Below are 19,840 nucleotides of genomic sequence, written 5' to 3'. Positions count from 1 at the left end.
AAAACCTCAAACATGAAATCATTGAGACAAACGCTGCAAAAGTACAGAAACTACAACTTCCTCATTCTGCTCGAGCTCAAGGAATTTCCCTTGAAACCTTCCCGTGCTTTCCGTCTTCAAGCTGAACGACGCTAACCACACTGCAGCTCATTGAGCATTTATTCCAAAGGAGACATTTTCTGCTCACGTTCAGGTTGCTCGTTTTAACGTGTGTTTGAAAAGGTGTAAACGCTCTTAAGTTCTCTTTGCTCGAACCGTCCTCTGCTGCAGCTCCTCTCTTCAGCCTCTGTCTCAAACACTTGGTTTTAGCTGCATCTGAGCAGTTTTCCACAAGCCGTGGTGGAAAATGAGGAACAGGTCCATCGTGTCCATTTCCACAATGACTGGGATTTACGGACCTGGGCCAGGTGTTCGCACAGCTGTATACATCTAATGAAAGCCATGTGTATGCATATATCTGTCTCTGCTCAATACGCTCCCGGTGCTCCTTGTCCTCTCCTGTCTCCTCTGCAGTTCCGCCCGGGGCCTCAAGGACACCACCTGGTCTGGGAAGGAGGCCTCAGAGGGAAAAGGACGTATACAGCGTGGGGACTGCTCAGCCGGGATTGAATTTCACATCTTTCACTTTAATAAACCCAGTTGGTTGAGTTGATTTAAAGATGTGTCCTGCGGTTGATTCACCCGCCACCAAATTAAAAGTCAAATTATTCGTGACAGGAGAATCAACAGCTTCCTACATGAACTCGGCAGCGATGAAGGAATGTTGATCCTCTCAATGTCACATGTCAGACGTCAGCACATAACCTTCTAACCACATAAGATTATATGTGTTGATTAAAATTTGATTGATTATCACATGGTTCATTGTCATTTGTCCGTCGGCAGGTTTAATCAAAAACCCCTGAAGCCATTTCTGGGGCTTGTTAGGAAGAAGACATTCACTTTAAAAGCGCTGGCACAGGTTTGGGCTTTGGCAAAATGCACCTTGACATTGATTGTCAATGGGCAATAAACCGAACAAAGGAGAAGAGGAGTACGAGGTTGTGTCAGTCGTTCTCTTCTCTTAAATCTTCCACTTGGCAGATTCACCTGCAAGCATCTCCAGAAACAGGTTCCTGCCTCAAGTGAATCCATAGACGTTAGAAAACATATACATCACAGATAAAGATCCATTTCTTCTCACTGGCTTTCAAGAAGGTTTAACGATGTTAAACGTTTTGTTGCTTTTTACACTCTTACGCTCTGTTTTTTTATATTTGTTTTCCTTTTGTTTTAAGCCTGTTCAGAGCTTAACTCCACTGTGGCCATTTTAAACCTGATATGTGAACTTCGACTTGACTTGATGTGGCAGAGTGTGAACGGGAAATGGGGTGTAAGTCGGATTTAGAGCCCTCAGAGTTATACAGACTCTCTCCTGCCGGCCCCCCAGGAAAAGGTCTGCAGAAGGTCTGAAGGAGATGTGAGACGACAGCAGGAGATCCTCAGCCGGTGTCACCACAAGTGAGGTGAAGACGTTTCTAACAAGCCACTAAAGCAGAAATAAAGAAAACAACAATCTGAAGAGTAAAAAAGAGACACGTACTAGGATCAAATAAATGAATAATCACACACCTGCTGCTGCCGTTACGAGCTGTTAATCCCAGCTCTGGTCATAATGTGGTTTCAGCCACGATGTGTTACATCACCGCTAATCAGTCAGCATCCCTGCACACACAAACTTTTACATAATCTTATTTATGTAATATCTTAATCTCAGTGTCAACACACTGTACCGTCTACAGGAAGGAGTGGCCAAGACTGAGGAGGAGGAGGAGGAGGAGGAGGAGGAGGAGGCTTGAATGGGGTCAGAGGTCGATAACGACACCTGTTTCTGACGCCTACATTCATTCTGGCTTCGAGCGACTGGTTTTCTTTATAATAAATCAATGGATAACATATTTTATTCTAGAATGTTTTCTCTTTTTCAAAAGTCAATGAGCGAATTAGCCAGTGGATGTTTAATCAAGAGGAATAACAATATTATTTCCTGTACGAGCACAGAGGCCGTTTTTTTGACGACATTAATCGGTTGAAACACACACAGCGGCTACACGTCAGTTTGCAAACTGAATAATCTGATTTGACACATTTGATTTCTGATGTGATCCGACAGCTCATCCCAAAAAGAGACGGTACAGACCTGCACAGAGCGATGAGCCCATAAAAACCCACATTCATTGATTTCATGTCTCACCCGTTGCTGTTTTCTTTGGCCTGTGTGAAGTTTGTGTGTCCTGGCACCGCTCGTCCTCTCTATGTCTCTGTCTTGTTCAAATGTTCCCCTCTGTTCGTGGAAAAGAGCCAGAGGAGGAATGCTTTGTGTGCTTTTAACCCTTTGTCCGGCCCTGATCTGTTCATCCTCTGCCTGTGATCTCTGCTGCTGGAAGCACATCCCAGTGACGTCGCCGCTGCAACGCTCACACACAGACAAAGGAGGGCTTCCTGGATGGGATTACACGGTGACTCAGAGCGGCGCTTGGTGTCCCAAAGGAACCTTTAGAAACCTCGACGCTCCGCTTTCACGCCAGGAGCAGTTTGAGCGGCTGATTTGAAACTCGAAGCGTTTGCCTACAGTGGAGCGACAGATTTTCACAAGTTCCAATGAACTAAACCAAGGCCCGGACGCCCTTCTGTGCATTCATCGTCACACATCCATCACAAAGGATGTTGCAAACTTTAACACCGTTGAAAGTGCAAACATTTAAAGTTTAAAGGACACACTCTTCAAAGTCATGGTGCCTTCCTGCAACAAGAAAGATTTGCATTTGTGTGGGTTTCCTGCAGATGCTCTGGCTTCCTCCCACCACGCACAGACATGCAGATGATGGCTCTAAAGTGTGAATGCTTGTTTGTCGGCCCTGCGATACGCCAGCGACCTGTACCCCATCGTCTACCCATTGTCACCTGGGATTGGCTCCATGAATGGATGGAATGCGTGGGAATAAATGTGGTGCCCAGGTTCGTGCTCCGAGGCGTTGTGGAAGAAATCCTCCGAGGCAAACCTGTAATTTCCTGCGTTCAGAAGGGAGAGGACACTCTATACGGGGACACGTGAAGCTGAGTCAGCCCTGACAAACTGGGTCAACGCGAAGCTTCTGCACACACAGTGACATGGCCTCCTGTCCATATGTCCACAGAGTTATACACAGGATCAAAGATGAGTTCCATCCCTTAATAATCCTGGTTTATTGTCGTGATGAAAGTTTAAATAATCACCTCTGTGGTAACTTTGCAGGGTCGGTTTAAACCAAGTGTCTCTCCCCTCAGCATCAGGCCACAATTTACTATCACACAAACAGAAGACTGCAGGACATTCATGCTTCTACTTGCAGGACGAGGTCAATCATTTTATTTATGTAGTTATACTTTATTTTCATGATAAAAATAATAAATGATCTAGAAAAAGAAAAGTTCCCTGAAGAGCAGATCTCTCCTCTCACGTCTCGGACTGGGAACATTTAACCACCTCGCAGTGTCGTCATGCTGAAGCTCGCTCGCCTCCTGCTCAGTCTATATGCTCTCACCACTGATTGGCTCCCTGAGAGTCACTGCGGCGACTTTGGCCAATGAGAAACGTGCGCGATGAGCGAAGCAACGCAGCGGTGAGCGGCCAGTTTGTTACGTCACGATGGAAAGAGCCAGAAACCAGAGCCGCTGAGAGTTCAGAGTTGTGTCAAATGAAACTGGGACACCAGGAGGAAAATGTCAAGATCAAGAAACTAAAATATGACTTTTGTTTATGAAAATAAACAAACCAACACTATTTTCCATTGTGATGAGATATTTAAACTTTAACAATCATATCCAGGTCATAAGATAAGATAAGAAATTTGCAGCAACAGTCAAAAATAAGCATCAGTTAGTAATAATGAGTAACATGCAATACTTAAGTGTAAGGATAATAATGCAAATATATAGAAAATACAGCATAACTACAACCTTCGATCACATAACCTTCAACCTTCTTATGTAACTTTTTAATACAAACGCACAAAGTTGCTTCAAATTTTTTTATAAGAGACATAAAGAAAAATAAGGAATAATATTTTGATTCACAAAAATGTTTTTAGGATGAATTTGTAGCGTCTGTCCAGTGACTACAGATGAATATTACACCCATGTTTATTAGTGTGGACTGTCCCTTTTGAATAAATAACATTAAGGAAGTTAATTTCACAGGTATAGAAACAAAAGTACTATATTTTAAACCTGATGATGAAAAGGCATCATTTAATTTATCTGAAATCATCCTGTGGGGAACATGAATACATGTCGCTAATTCTACAACGATGCCTCCAGAAGACAAACCTGCTGTTTGTCTGAGATGAAAAGACAGGAGATCGCCCCAGGGAGTGAGGTTCATCCTCCGGGGAGAATGAATGATCTTATTGAATTTAATGCCACATTAAATCGACGTTGAGATATTTTACTGCAAACCTGGAAACTTTCATCAGCTGATTGCTCTGGACCAACATGCAGAAGATCGTCAAAATCGTTAAGGGTCATCCTCTGGAGAACATGAATGTTTTATTTTTAATCAATTTTAGTGTCAATCCATTGAGTAGATGACAACGAGATAGACCACAGAATACCTGAAAACTCAGATTTTCGAATTATTCTGGAACCACATGCAGAGGATCACCAAGCTCAGTGGTGCGTCCTCTGGGGAACATGAATTGTTGTACCTAATTTCGTTGCATTCTATCAGACAGATGTTGAGAGAGTTTAACCTGGACCAACGTATTTAATAGATTCACTCCACACAGGCGGGAATTGTCTGTTGTAGACGACAAACATTTTACTTTCCCGTTTCCCAGCAACGGTAAAAAAAACGCTATTAAGAAATAAAGGTAAAAGAAAACCAACCCTCAGATGAAAGGGTATAAACATTATTCTGCTAACGTCACAGAAAGAGGTTTCTGGAAACATTGACCAAACTCCTGTTGTTCAGGGCTCTGCCTCACGGAGGGTCTGGCCATCAGAGAGGAGGAGAAAGTCCAGAGGCCTCACTCTGTTTGCATTTCCAGACCCGACCACCGTCACCAAAGAACATTATATTTTTTCTTACTAAATTAGAATTTAATTTTTTTTATATAATATGACCTAAATAAAACTGGATGAACTATGACACACACACACCTCTGTGCAGCCGGGGAAAACACCAACTCTCTTCTGACTGAGGATTGGATCTTCTAATTGATTGGACAGATAGACAGACAGACAGACAGACAGACAGACAGACAGACAGACAGACAGACAGACAGACAGACAGACAGACGACAGACAGACAGACAGACAGACAGACAGACAGATAGACAGACTGACAGACAGATGACAGATATATTTAGTTTACTTTAAAATTGATTACAATAAAATATACAAAAAGAATAAGAAAATGTAATAAAATAAATTATGTAATAATACATTTATATAGATATACTCTATAATTGCATATGCAACATATATGCTTATATAATACATACACATTTCTGATTAGATTATGCAGACATCAATGAAATGGAGGGAATCTGTCGTGTGTGGGGCCCCTGGGGGTCTGGGGCCCCTGGGGGTCTGGGGCCCCTGCCTGCACAGGTTCGAACCCAGCCCTATCGACTGTTATGCAACAACTTGGCACTCGTCTTCCTTATCTTCGGCCACACGCGTGTCTCCAGCATCTCGCCGCCATAGACGATCCTTGCGTTTTACAACACGGCGCCAGAAGGGGGCGGGGCGTGCCGGCGATGGGTTGGCCGCTGATTGGTCGGAGGCCGGGCCTGCGCATCGCGGTATATAACCTGAGAGCGCGCGGCTGAGGGCGGCAGCTCGAGCTCTACGTGACACGCGCACACATCCCGGAGTCACGTTCTCACGCGAGGAGAGAACAAAGCGACATGAGCGCGTGAGAGTCTGCGACAAAGATACGAAGAGACGCAGAGACGCAGAGACGCAGGAGGAAGAGACTTGTGTGTGCGCGTGTGCGTGAGTAACCTTCATCCAGTCTATCATATGTAACAAGGCGCCGCGAGCGTGCACGCTGCGGCTCCGCGCACATCACTGCCGCACATGCGTCATGGAGGTCAGCCGAGGATGAGGAGGGGGTGTGATACTGTACCCCCTGAATTGAACCTCAAGTCTCATATAAAACTTTATTTATAATGACTTCACTTTTACATTGGGTTCAGTGGAGGAGAACATAAAGTATATTAACAATGTTAATATATTAAAGTGTAATTACATCATCAACACAAATATGATTCACTATTTCATCTTTTGTGTCCCTGAGCGTTTTTGCTTAGATCACAAATAAAAGTACAGTTAATGCAAAACACCACAATTCACACTTGAATTAATCTTGTGCTTTGTGGGAGTTAATATTATGACGAATGCTTTATTTTGAAAGTAGCATTTTAACAGCTCACATCAGTGAGTAATAATTACACGCGTAAAGTACATTTACTTTCAAACTACACTCAGGAACTAACATTAACTTAATAATTAATTGTCAGCGCAGTGGCTTTAAAGCTTTATGTTGCAGACCACACATCATCATAATTCTATTAATTCCATAGACTGCTGTACAGATTCCAGCAGCCGTTCTCAAATGGAAGATAATTAAAATGTCATTAGCCGTCTGGCCGGTGCTCGTGGCAGATGGGCCGGCTGCAGGATGAGGTCAGGAGGGAGCCGGAGCAGGTGCCGTACGGAGCAGCCGTGGAGTCAGGTGGGAGTTCAAAATGAAAAGAGCCGAAACTAAAGAGCTGTGTCCGTGTTCCTGCAACATCCGCACCTGGAGAAAGACCTTTACTACGTTAGCATCAGAGAAGCAACAACCAGGGCTGGGTCTTCTCTTCAATTTGAACTTATACTCAGGTTTTAAGAGTCGTTCCTTCACTGGATGAAAGAAGTGAGGACTCTAGTGGGTCCACAAAGGGAAGCTAATGCCAAAGTTTGAAGTCTTTGCAGCTCGATATTCATTTAGTAAATGATGGTCTTGTTTAAAGTCAAATAGCCCTGGATGCATTTGGGCGTGGAGACTGTGTGATTGACAGCTTGTAGCGTCCAATGGGTGCAGGTAGCAGGTTAGGCTCCACCCCTGCTCTTCCATATATATGGTTACGTCTAATTGGAAAAAAACCAAACAAAATTCCAGACGTCTCCGTGCGTTGACAGTACAACTTGACGTTGGACGCAGACGACGAGCAAAGGTGAAGGTGAGCTGCATCCGAGAGAATTGGGGAGGAGAGGGGGGTCGAAGAACAGTTCTAATAATGATAATAACAGATGTAAATATATCCTTAACAATAGCAGCAGCACCTGTTGTAAAAATTTCTAATGATGAATGAAAGTTTACTTACTTACAGAGATAATGTGATACTTTTAAATTCGGCCCCCAAACTGAAAGGAAGGATTTTCCAGCTGATTCACAACTTCAACTTATTACATGGGAGTGTTGTGATTGTGTTGCAATGATAGAGGCTGAATTCACAAAGTGCTGACACACCGAACATGCACGCTGAGGGAAGAAGTGCTGTGTCACTGTTGTCGAAGACGTTTATTGGTTTTAATAAACCGGTAATAAATTGTTGTGTGTGTGTGTGTGTGTTCCAGCACCTGCAGCTCTGATGGTGCCACGAGGAAACTTTAGATAACGACACAGTTCTCACAGAGAGTTAGTTTAGTTTGTTGAGGAGGAAACTAGTTTCACAAGTCTGCACGTGCACATCCCTACACCAGAGATCACAAGTGAATCTGAGGCGAGGAGCCTGTTTGGCTGTGTGGTTGTGAGCAGATATGATGCCTTCGGATTAGGCAGAGAACACATTTGTCTGCATCAGGTGAATAAAACTCAATGCAATGGACAGATCGGAGTTAAAACAGGAGATTAAATACTTTCTCAAAACATTCAGGCAGGTGGTATTTAAATAAGAGGTATTTGGAATGAGCATGTACACGTTAAAACTTACAAAAGTCACGAGCGATGCTTCACTTTGTTGTAGCTGCTGGCCAATGCAAAATGCTCTCTGGGATACTGTGTGCGTACTTCAGTGTAAACTCAACCGTTTATTTACTATGTAGAAAACAGTAAATACTAACTCAGTAGGTAGTAGGCAGTACTTAAGTATGCAGTTCCCAAAAAAACCAGAATCTGTCAAATTCAAAGTTTACGAGAACATAGTATCCATGTTAATCATTTTAGCATCTTTGCCTCTTTGGACACCAGAGTTGAATTCCTTCACAGCATCAGAAACGTAACTCGAGTGGCAGGACTGGTTTGGTTCACTACAGTCCGCTCTGGTCGAGGAACTTTAACCAGTTTGATATTGTGCAAACCAGTTGAACGGTCACTGGGACCGGTTGTTCCAATCTGAGAAGTAGCCTGCAGCAGCAACTTGTGCCGGTGAGGTTGGGTCATTACTAATGTGCAGTATTATTATTATTATTATTATATTATGACCTACTGAGCCGCTCATCTGTGACAAGCTCAACTGATGGAGATGAAATGTCAGCATGTGTGTGTATTCGTGTGTGTTTTGGGGTGAAAACAAGAAGACACGTGGCAGACTTCAGTCTCAAAGAAAACTAAAAGTGCGGCAAGGTGACAACTCTTAGGATTTGAAGCTGAAGAAGACGAGTGGTTGTGTTGAGCCGTGTTTTCAAGGTCCTGTCAGAAACCTAAAGTTCCTAAATGCACGCACCGGGGAAAGCATTAACCAAATTAACAGACACCAGCAATATCAAGTCAGTTATGGGTCATAAATGTTGGTCTGAGACATTTTGGGTTGATTTCCCAGCCCTAGTTTGGGATTTTCACCAAGTTTCATGTTTTTTTTTAAAAAAACAGCTTCATTCCTCCATTTTCCAATAATAAACACAGAACAGAAAACAATGGGCTCCAGTGACTCAGACGATAATGAGGTGGGGTCTTTACTGTAAATCAGGTGATCGCTGCTGGTTCCTGGAAAACACTTTAGAGTTTTCTGCCAGAGAGTGAAAGCCGCTCCACATGTAGGCTAGTGGGGCTGCACGCCGCTGTGTACAGTATGTGTGTGTGTCTGTGTGTGTGTCTGTGTGTGTGTGTGTAGCAGAGGGCCGGGCTCTGTGCCAGCGTCCGCTCTGACCTTATGTAACCATCTGCACTCGTCCCAAATTCTCTCACTCATTCCACTTCATTCTTTCCACTTTTTCCTCTCTATTCCTCGTTTTTTCCCCCGTCAGTCTTCCTCTCCACCAACACTCCTCCTTCTCCTCCTTCTCCTCCTTTGTCCTCTCTGTACCTTTCTCCCTCTGCCTGTGTAAGCATGACTGTGCAGGTTGTCCGACGCTCCCAGCTACTCAGCGCCGCCCTTGAACTTGCGAATGAGTTCAAACCTCCTGCAGCCTCCAACACTTTGCATAAGTTGTTGCATTCGGCCGAGGTGGTTTTCAAACTTCAAATTCAATAGAGGCTTAAAGTGTCAAAGTTTAACCGTTAATTCTATTAGAAATAACTATAAATATATAAACAAAACACAAATACAACCGAACATGTGGAACACGAATAAAGAAAATAAACATATACATATATTATACAGTTTATTCTGTATGATAAAAGTTGTAATAGTCGTGCATATCTCTCTGTGAAAGGTTCCATATCAACTTATAGTGTTTGCCCAACTGATAAATCAGTCAGGCAACAAGTGGTTCATTAAAAATTACATAAAGCAAGAGACAGCTTTCACATCCTCGAGCTCTGTCCACCTCCAGATGTTTAATCCAGCTGCTGATGCAGATGAATTAGTTTGGTGACTGTAGGAGTAACAGTGGTGTTTGTTTGTACACATGCAAGCTGTGAAATATGATCTGACGGCTGCCGGCATCCTGTGATCATCTGAAAGACCTGTATCATGTGGCAGAGCTCGGTTACAGCAGATCATACGCCTCAGTTATTATAGAGTCTGTTGGTTTAAGGGCTGTTAACTCAAGGTCAAAACCAAGTCATTGTCAAAAGACGTAGTAGGTGACGTGTCAAGACATTTATCTGAAAGTTATTTGTAGCTGAAACAAAGAAATTCTTTCAACGCCCGTGTCCTGTCCTGTGTGGAATGACTCAGCAACTCCTCGACTTACACATATTTCCATGTGACATAACTGATTCTTTAAACAAACTCGGGGTTGTTTGCAGTGAGTCTGTAAATAAACGGAAGTTCATCATCTGCCACAGTCAGTAGAAATTAAAGAGTCAAGAAGAAATGAAATTTAAAAAAAATATATTTGTCTATATCTGTGGATTTTTAAAAAGATCTTCCTCTTTCATTTCTTCCTGTGTGTGTGTGTGTGTGTGTGTGTGTGTGTGTGTGTGTGTGTGTGTGTGTGTTACCAACGTATCTGGGTGTCTGTTTGAGGTCATGCTGCTTTGCTTTGTTGAGCTTTGAGGCCAAGAGGAAGTGTGTATGTGTCTGTGTGTGTCTGTGTGTGTCTGTATGTGTCTGTGTGTGTGTGTCCTACAGTGGAAATATACTGACTGACCATTGTGACCAGTGACATGACCTGGCAATGATTAACTAAATCACCTTTACTCTCATTCTTAGATAAAAGTGCTGATTATAGAACCGACTCAAATGTTGCAGAGTTATAATAACAATGAAGTTTTTCTCTTTTCAGTCAAAATGGATCTCGATGATAAAGAAGTTCTCTCCGGAGAGATTGTGCCTGTGGTGATAATTGGTAAGACACACACACACACACACACACATACTTGCACTTCATCGCTTTGGTGATGTCACAGGAAACCTCAGAGGCGCAGCAGCTCGTTGTGCTTTTTGCGGTTGCTATGATACGTGTGTTATGATTACTTAACGGTGAAATGGCACAAGGCTCTTTTCAAGTCTGTTTTCCTGCTTTCTCACGAGCACCTGAACTCACATTGAACAGTAAAGTTCACTCCTGTGAGCCGCTTGGTCGGGAAACTGTGACACAAGCATGAGAGTCGTGTGTCACAGACACGCTGTTGGCTGCGATGGATTAAGAGGGAGTGTAGTCACATCTAGTTACATCCCAGAAGCGTCTTTTTACAGTGCTGTAGGATTTGAGCAGCAAAGCAAAGAAGGTGGTGAGATGTAACGATGTCACTGAAGTCTGGATGTTTGTGTCAATGTGAGAACACAAATGTTAGAGTCAGTTCCTCCAGTTTTCCTCGCCTGAATGATCCGGGTGCGTTCTTCACATGAGACGAAGTTCATGTCTGTAAACGACTTTAGAAAGTGTTGGCTTCAGCCTCAGCAGGAAGTGCAGGAGTCAGGGATGTTATAAGATCCTTATCGCCACAGATGTACAAAGATAAAAAGCAACATATTTCTATTCCCCGGTGATTGTTAAAGGTGCAGTTATGAACTCTCTCCCTATTCGTTCTGTCTTTTCAGGGCAAAACCTGTGAAGGGACTTTGGAACGAGGCAGAAAGTGTTTGTTAGGCCTTTTACTTTATTAGAATAAATCTGCTTCTTTAAAAGTTCCTGTTTTCTTATAAACACAACAACACTGTGTGTGTATTTGTCTCTGTGAAGACGAGGCTTTGTTTGAAAACATTGCTCATCACTTGTAGGCAAATGAGAGACTTTAGGCAAATTTGATATTTTATGGCGCTGTGTGTGCGCGTGTGTGTGTGTGCGTGCGTGCGTGCGTGCCTTTGTGTGCGCGTGTGATTGTCTGGTTGTCCAACGAGTTTTAACGCTGTCCTAGTCTGTGATGACAGTAGCTGAGTTTTCTTCTCTTTGAAGGTTTTACAGCTTTAAATACATTAAGACGGACGACAAACAAACGGCAGTTGTAACCACAGCAACCAATTAGAGACGCACAATATGCACACAATAACTCACACAATAACTCCACTGTCAGAGCATTATGTGGATTATCAGTGCAGCTAGAAACCAATGGAAATTGCTCAGCTACACTCACCCCACCTCTGTTTCTCTCTGTTTCCTAGGTAACGGTCCGTCAGGCATCTGTCTGTCATACCTGCTGTCAGGTTACACCCCCTACCTGTCGCCTGGGGCATCGCACCCCAACCCCCTGCTGCACAGCAAGCTGGGAGAGCAGCCTCACCTGTCGCTGCTGGAGCAGGTAACACACACACACACAGACACACACACACACACACACACACACACACGTGCAGCCGGTCGTTTTTCTGTAAGAGAGAAAGTATAAAAGTCACAGTGCATCTCACCGTCTCTTCCTCTAGGATCTGGAGTACCTGTGTGAGGGGCTGGAGGGCCGGTCGACCAATCCCATGGCCGTGCTCTTTGATTCGCTGCTGCTGCCTGACAGCGACTTCGGCCTGGACTACACCTCTCCACTGGAGTGGAGGTTCGAGCCCGAGCGGGCCATCCCACACCTGGTGCTGGGGAAGGGTCCACCTGGAGGAGCCTGGCATGTACGTTGCTGGAATTATAGATTATACACAGATTATTGATGATTCTTATGTCATCTGCTGTGATGCAAGTGAAAACCAATGAGATCAGGTCAGCAGAGAGTTTAAAAAAAACTTAATAATCTTTTGTAAATCGTCTATTTATGTATTTTTGGGTCCTCGAATCAAATGTGAGCATCACACAGACGGATCTTTGCACTTGTACAAACACACACATGCTAAGGTGACAGCACAGAGCAGGAATATGATCAGCTCATTATGCTGGAATTCAACATTATATATCATTATAATATTTCAAATATATCAAATATTTTATTCCAAAATTTAGTTTTTATTACTTTTATATATATATATAGACATTGTGGTCAAGTCAAGTTTGATTATATAGCACAGTCATTCCCAAAGTGTGGGCCGCGGCCCCCTGGTGGGCCGTGAAGCCACTGCAGGTGGGCCGTGAGAGGTCATCAGAAAATAAATAGATAAAAAAGTTTCAGATTTGTAAGTAAGCGTTGATTACCACAAAAAAATTATGATTGATTTAAAAAAAAGTAATCATCACAGGTAATGAAACAAAGAAATGAGATATAAATTCCACGTTGTTCTTATTTTATCTGACCTATAGAGCAGGTGTCATTGTTTTTGCTGACCGTCACATTAACACCTGAACGCATCATTAGCGGGGGAATCACAGGTGAGGGAGAACTTTGTTGTGAGCTGGGTCGAGCAGAGGAAAGCTGCTGATGACGAAGGGGAATCAGGAAGTCAAACTGAATCATTCAAAACTAAATAGATGTCTCGCAGAAAGGACTCAAGTGAGGACCTGTCGCTGGCCCAGAGGACAACCCCCAAGCCTGTGTGTGTGTGTGTGTGCTGAGATGCTAGCTAACAAGACCCTGGGACCTTAAGTATATTTGGTTGCGCCTCAAATGTGTTCGTCTTCTCCCGGATATTCTTGTTGTGCTCTGTTACACAAACAGCAAGAATATATGTTTAACAATCCACTATTTGCACTTCATGTTTTTTTTCATTGGTTGCTTTGCAAATTGTTACGCTTAAATGTGGATGTTATTGGATTTGCACTGCATATGCCTGCGTTCATATACAATTATTTTAGCTATAAAATGAATAATATGTATGTAATAGTTGATTCTAGTCCTGTGTGTGGATTATATAGTTGTGATTAAAGGTGTGGGTGGGCCGCACACATTTTTCACTTTTCAAATTGGGCCGCGGCATTCTTAAGTTTGGGAATGGCTGATATAGCATATTTAAAAACTGCAGTGAACCAAAATGCTGAGGAATTATAAGGAAACAACACGAAATATGGAAAAGGAATAAAATTACATCGATCAGCATTAAATGAAATGGAATAAAAATGAATTTAAAAGCCCGGGAGAAGATCAGAGTCTTCGGGGTGGCTGCAGAAAACGCACACGCCACCCAGTTCAGTGATTCCACTGGTTTCTCCACGTCAACCCGCCACAGCTAAATAAAATCAACCTCATCCGACGCCTTGACGACTCACCAAGTCAAGCTCTTACTCAACTCTCTTCTCTCTCAGTGCGACACTGTAGCCTGAGCTTAAACACAAACAGTAAGTCTGACGGAAGTCACGATAACAAGTTCCGTGAGGCCGAACATTGTGATCCGCACTCTGAAGCTAATGTGTTCAAACAAGCTTTGTTTTTCTTTCTCAGGTGAATGCAGAATACACAAGGTGTCTGTAGATTCACCTTAAGAGCTTAATCAACATCAACACCGTGTGTGTCTGTGTGTGTGTGTGTTGTTCCCAGGCGATGGAGGGCTCCATGCTAACTCTGAGCCTGGCTAACTGGATGGAGCTTCCCGGACTCAAACTGAAGGACTGGATGAGAGAGAAGCGCAGGTTCGTTCGTCCACGACAACAACGTCAAACTTTGTTCCCTCGCATCACGTGTGTCTTCACAGCTTCGTCACTTTAAATCAGAGACAAGATTGTTTTCACTTCCACTTCCTCGTTTCGGCCTGAGTCACACGGCAAATAGGTTCTCCCAAAAAATGGTTTCCATCATTTAAGGAAGCTCTTATCACACTGAGCTGCAAAGTTTGGTCTTAATTAGTATTTGATTATTTACAACAGGGTGAAACATCGTTGATTTACATACAATGACAACGAGTGATTAAATAACACTCCTCCTGTTCCACTTCTTGTTTTCAATTAACAGTAGTTTTACAACACACTCTTTAAATTCTTATATAATTGTGTTATTTTGGATACATTGATAATATATAACGTTTTCCTGTGTTGTATTTAAACAAAACTGTCTTTTCGTGTTCCTTTTATTCCAGAAATGTTCGCAACGACCGCGCCACACCAGCCGAGATAGCCTCCTACTATCAACACTACGTTTCCCAGATGTCCCTGGAGCAGAGCTTCGCCTGCGGGACCACCGTCACCTCGGTAACCAGGCAGCTCAGCAACCAGGAGGGGTCGCCGTCCTACTGGAGAGTGACGGGACTGCAGCGCCGCGAGGGGGAAGAGCTGGGAGGTACGCTGAGTTCAATCTCTGCTGATTCATGTCATAGTGTGAAAATGAAAGAAAAAGCCACATTCCCACCTTCATCTGTCTCCTCCTGTTAGACGGTTCCTCTGTTTCGGACGAGGTTCCTTTCTCACTCTTGGCCCACAATGTGGTTTTGGCAACGGGGACCCACGACATCCCAGCCAGACTCGGCGTGGAGGGCGAGTCCCTGCCATTTGTCTGCCACTCTTTCTGGGAGCTGGAGGCGGCCATCTCGAGTGGCGAGCTCGACCAGACGTCGGACGCCGTGCTGGTGGTGGGGGCGGGTCTCACGGCGGCTGATGCAGTGCTGGCCACTCACCATCTCAACACGCCCGTCTACCACGCCTTCAGACGGTCAGTCACGGACCCGGGTCTCATCTTCAACCAGCTGCCCAAAGTTCTCTACCCAGAATACCACAAGGTGAGGAGAGCGGACCCTGAAGCTGAGGAGTGTTTTATACCAGAAATGACCGATAAGCAATCAGTCATTTCTGTAATGTGAAACGTCTGCTGTTTCCATGTGTGTATTTAATAACTTTAAATAACTTTTATAACTTTTATAAAGTCATGGAACCTCACCTGGTTTTATAAATCCCGCAGAGAAGCCACGAGCTTGATAAATTACATAAAAAGTTAATTTATTATGCAAATAATTGTTAATGAATTAACCTGCTGACTGACACATCAGTTATTTAACTGAAGGATGATTCGGATGAAAACTCTGCTTTTGTGTCCTTTGGCGTCCAGGTTCACCAGATGATGACTCAGCAGCAGCACCAACCGACTCCTCCCCCACAGGACCACGCCCAGAACACCGACTCCACCCCTTCCTCGCCCCCCTCTTCCTACTCGGGATACCTGAGCTTCCCGTGTCACCGGGTCGTGGCGTTCAGACCAGACCGAAAGTGCATCCTGGAGTCCGAGTCCGGCCAGCGGACAGTGGTCCAGGTCTCCAAGGCTCTGGTTCTTATCGGCGCCCATCCCAACCTTTCCTTTCTGGAGGACAACGGGCGTCAACTCGGCGTCAACACCAAAGAGCCGATCACATGCCGGAGGAACCCGATCGAGGTGGACCCGTTCACGAGCAAGGTGGTCGCAGCAGAGGGGCCCGGCATGTACGCCATGGGGCCGTTGGTTGGCGAGAACTTTGTGAGGTTCCTGAAGGGAGGAGCGCTGGCTATCGCTAGCGACCTCGCCAAGAGACTAAAAGAGGGGGGGGAAGGGGGGGATTTGGCCACAGACACATTAATGGACAAATGGCTGGACAGACAGACGACCACACAGACAGAGGGAGAGGCCTGTGTCGTGGACTCGTAGCAGGATGTCAGGGACCGAGCAATGAAATGGACCGAAGCAAACTAAAGACACAGCTCACGTTTTACACTAATCACAGAGTAGGGAAATCGAACATGCTGCTGAGGACAGACAAGAGACTCTACAGCTGGACTCTGGCATCACCTCAGATCTGGTTTGGCAAAAAAAAAAAAAAGCCGCCAGACCTGAGGAATCCTGAAGGTTATAATCAGACAAAAAGCCGGAGCCGTGAAAGGGCAACGGGACGGTGACACTGTAATGAAGGAAGTGACGGAGGGGGGACACATCACATGTGGGAGGATGGTTAATAATCAGGATTTTGCCTTAAAATGACTTAAACACTTTCAATCCTGTGTAAACGAACCGCCGAGATTCTTCTTGGCTTCTGTTATTTATATTTATGCTGTGTGTGGGAGCACATTTCTGCCCCTTAGGGTTAACTGCAAGTTATTCTAATGAGAAACTTTCTTAAAATAATGACTAAATATCTCATTATTAGGATTTAAGGCTTCCATAGCCGTGAATTACTCATGGTTTAAATAATAGGTTGTTTATAAAGATGGACGACATGACAGCTCTCAAACTATAAACCCAAAACATCTTGATCACCCCCTGGTGGCTGGATGCAGTGTAGGTCATAAACTCGCACCTCCTTCAGGAAGTGTTAGTGTAAGTCTTGATTGACAGCTGAGGCTGACTCGTGATTGGTCGAGCACGTGTATAATCGTTGGCTCTACACCACCGTCAGACTGAGGCCCCCAAGTGACATCAAAAGCGTAATATGGCGCCACCTGTACCTGGGATATGTGAACTTTATTTCTGGGCGGATGCAGAGATGTGTCGTCCAACTTTATTTACAGGTTGATCCCACACAAAGGAAACGTGCAATCGAAAGCGGCAGAGAAAAAGTGAGATGGTGACGAGACGGGGGAGGAAGTGGAGAGAAAAGGTAGAAGAGAAGAAGAAATGAGAAAAGAAACCAAGTGAAGTGATCTTTAACATATCGGCTTCTTATCACTGAAATATCCTCGACCACTGCAGTTACTTCCAGGTTGAAGTTGAACCGTTCAGCCAAACTTCTTTTTTATTTATCAGTTTGCAACGAGGATAATTAAGAAGTTTCATCATCAACAGCTCGTGTCTTCACAAACTGACTAACAATGAATTCCTGCGTCTTTATATCATAGTTTTTATGTGAATGTTTGTATATTATGAGTTTTCTGTGTAGTGAATCTGAACTGTTCTATTTTTCCATGTTAGCGTCATTTTATCATGTAACTCAGCCTGAAATTCTACCTGATATCTTTGTAAATCTCCGTAAACAAATATTTTATACTTAACAAAAGAGAAATATACGTATATATATATACATAGATATATATATTTTAAAATATTCACTCAAATTGTTGAATTTGCAGCTGTTAAATGAGAGAAAGACCAGATAACCAGCACTGTTTCTGTAGCCCTGTGGACTTTAATGTTATTTCCTCATGAGGCATAAAACCACTTCTGTAACTTGAAATGACAACAGGAGGGTTTTTAAAAAAGTCCTATAAAGAAAGATGATTTTTATCATTACTTTACTTTGCTTCCTCAACATGCGCCTTCCACTGTGTTTATTAATGTTTTGATGATCCGGTAAAAAAAAAAATGCTCATGAAATGCTGAGCTTTAAGTTTTAATGAAGTTCTTTTTTAAAAAGCTTGGATCCGCCCCCTCGTCTGGATCGGCACCGAACAGAATCGCCTCTTCCCTGAGTCACGCGCCACCTTTCTACAACATTTCATACAAGTCGAGTAGTTTTGCGTGATCCTGCTGACGACAAACCAACGCTAATAAGATTCACTTTTTTTTTATTAATCGTTCTCAATAATTTTGCTTGAAATAAAAAGATTCGGTGAAGGAGACAAGTTGAAGCGCTCGACGCTGTAATTACAACTTGTGATGAGTCGATGGACCAAGTTTTATTATTATGTTTTATGAGTCCAGCTCTTATTCTACTTCCAGACCCTGTGTGTGACACTCACTACAATGAAGACATTAAAAACTTCAATATAACACAATATACAAACATGTATATACAAAAACACCTTCAGTATAGGCTACAGAAGTTAAAAGTCAAATTTAAAAACAAAAGATTCATTCTTATATTTTGTCCTCTACTGTAAAACTATGTAAATTATACAGAGAACTAAAGCTGCAACTAACTATTTCTTAATTATTAATTAGTCAGCTGATCATTTTCTTTTCAAATCAATCACAACACGTGTAGATACACGATATTTTACATTTTTCCTAAAACAATAAAAATATTCAGCTTATTTTTACATCAGACATCAAATATTATTTTAATCGTTTTGGTTTAACTTCAGTCAGAGTTGTAGTTTTCATTAATCCCACATGAACGTCTTTCCCACTTCTGCCGCTGGTTATATCGAAGAGTTAACACTGGTTTGCAGCCTTTTCTTTCCTCCTGACGGCTCCTGATGCCTGAACACTGACGGTGACCTCTGACCTGGAGGAGCCTGCGGTGCCTTACCAGCTGCTCGGAACTTCCTCCATGTCTCTGATGTTATCAGGTCAAACTCATGTCCAGCTTTATTAACACAACTTGTTTGTACATGCCTTGTTTGTATGAATGGGCTGATTTATACTGACAATAATCTACTTGTCTCAATATACAACTGAGTTTCTATTAAACAGAAAGATTTCCAGCAAATGTTGTGTTTGTCTTTTTGGTCGATGACTTTTCATTGACCGACACAGAGATCTGTAGGTTTTTATGTGACATATTGTTTTTTAACAGCAACAAAATCGGTCTTCTAGTGTGACAATAACATCACAACAATAGTATCTCTACCATTATCCACTCACTAAGCTTACGTTACTGTTTCAAAGATACTGAAGGAAATGAACAACAGATTCCCTCTCTTCTCCCGCTCCAGAATGATGGAGGGACATGTTGGAGTGAGCTGAGAAATAAGCTTCACAAAACATTACTTTGTTTCCCCCTCATTTCACCAATAATAGGAAATCATGACAAACTTTATTTATATAGAACCTTTCAAAACACAGTTACAAGTTAAAAATGAAAACATGGAACCGTTAAAGACAGTTAAAAAGCAAACAGTGGGAAACAATTTTATTTTATTTAAAATAATGAATCTTCAATTTGAAGATCACACAGCAAAAGAGCACAGATCCAGAAATGAAAAATCCACATCTGTAAAACGTGTCTTCAAGAGAGATTTAAAAGATGATCTGGAGTTTTCTACTGAAATAGAACAAATGTTTATATCAAAATAATTCTAAAGAAATCAGCTGAAAGACGCCATGTCAGTTCTCCCTCTGACCAGCAGGTGTCACTGTTGTACTGATACATATACAGCTCAGAGACACGAGTTGACTCAGGTGGTTGAAAAACTCTTTAGGTTGAAATTCATGAAATCTCTTTATTTCACTTTGGGAAACTGAATCTGTTCGTGTTGTTGTTCTTGGTCTTCACTGCTGCGCCTCCCTGTGCAGGTGTGACACAGA

At 43.0% G+C, this 19,840-nt stretch overlaps 1 protein-coding gene across 3 annotated transcripts; it reads left to right on the top strand.

Moving 5' to 3' along the window:
• The first annotated feature begins 5,839 nt into the window (after positions 1 to 5,839).
• Positions 5,840 to 18,157, top strand: osgn1 (oxidative stress induced growth inhibitor 1). Of its 3 annotated transcripts, none has more exons than XM_035152930.2 (8): positions 5,840 to 6,014; positions 10,681 to 10,743; positions 12,000 to 12,136; positions 12,258 to 12,449; positions 14,240 to 14,331; positions 14,775 to 14,974; positions 15,067 to 15,410; positions 15,737 to 18,157. In XM_035152930.2, the coding sequence occupies exons 2-8, from the start codon at positions 10,686 to 10,688 to the stop codon at positions 16,304 to 16,306; spliced, it is 1,593 nt and encodes a 530-aa protein (XP_035008821.1). In that variant the 5' UTR covers positions 5,840 to 6,014; positions 10,681 to 10,685; the 3' UTR covers positions 16,307 to 18,157. The 3 variants fall into 3 exon arrangements, with proteins under 3 accessions (XP_035008821.1, XP_035008819.1, XP_035008820.1); XM_035152928.2 differs by having other exon boundaries at positions 5,840 to 6,018; XM_035152929.2 differs by lacking the exon at positions 5,840 to 6,014 and adding an exon at positions 7,016 to 7,250.
• Positions 18,158 to 19,840: the final 1,683 nt, after the last annotated feature.

This window comes from Hippoglossus stenolepis, chromosome 3 (assembly GCF_022539355.2).
Source record: "Hippoglossus stenolepis isolate QCI-W04-F060 chromosome 3, HSTE1.2, whole genome shotgun sequence".
In the NCBI taxonomy this organism is placed as follows: Eukaryota; Metazoa; Chordata; class Actinopteri; order Pleuronectiformes; family Pleuronectidae; genus Hippoglossus; species Hippoglossus stenolepis.
Note: the sequence above shows the minus strand (reverse complement) of the source record. Positions and strands in the feature narration are given on the sequence as shown.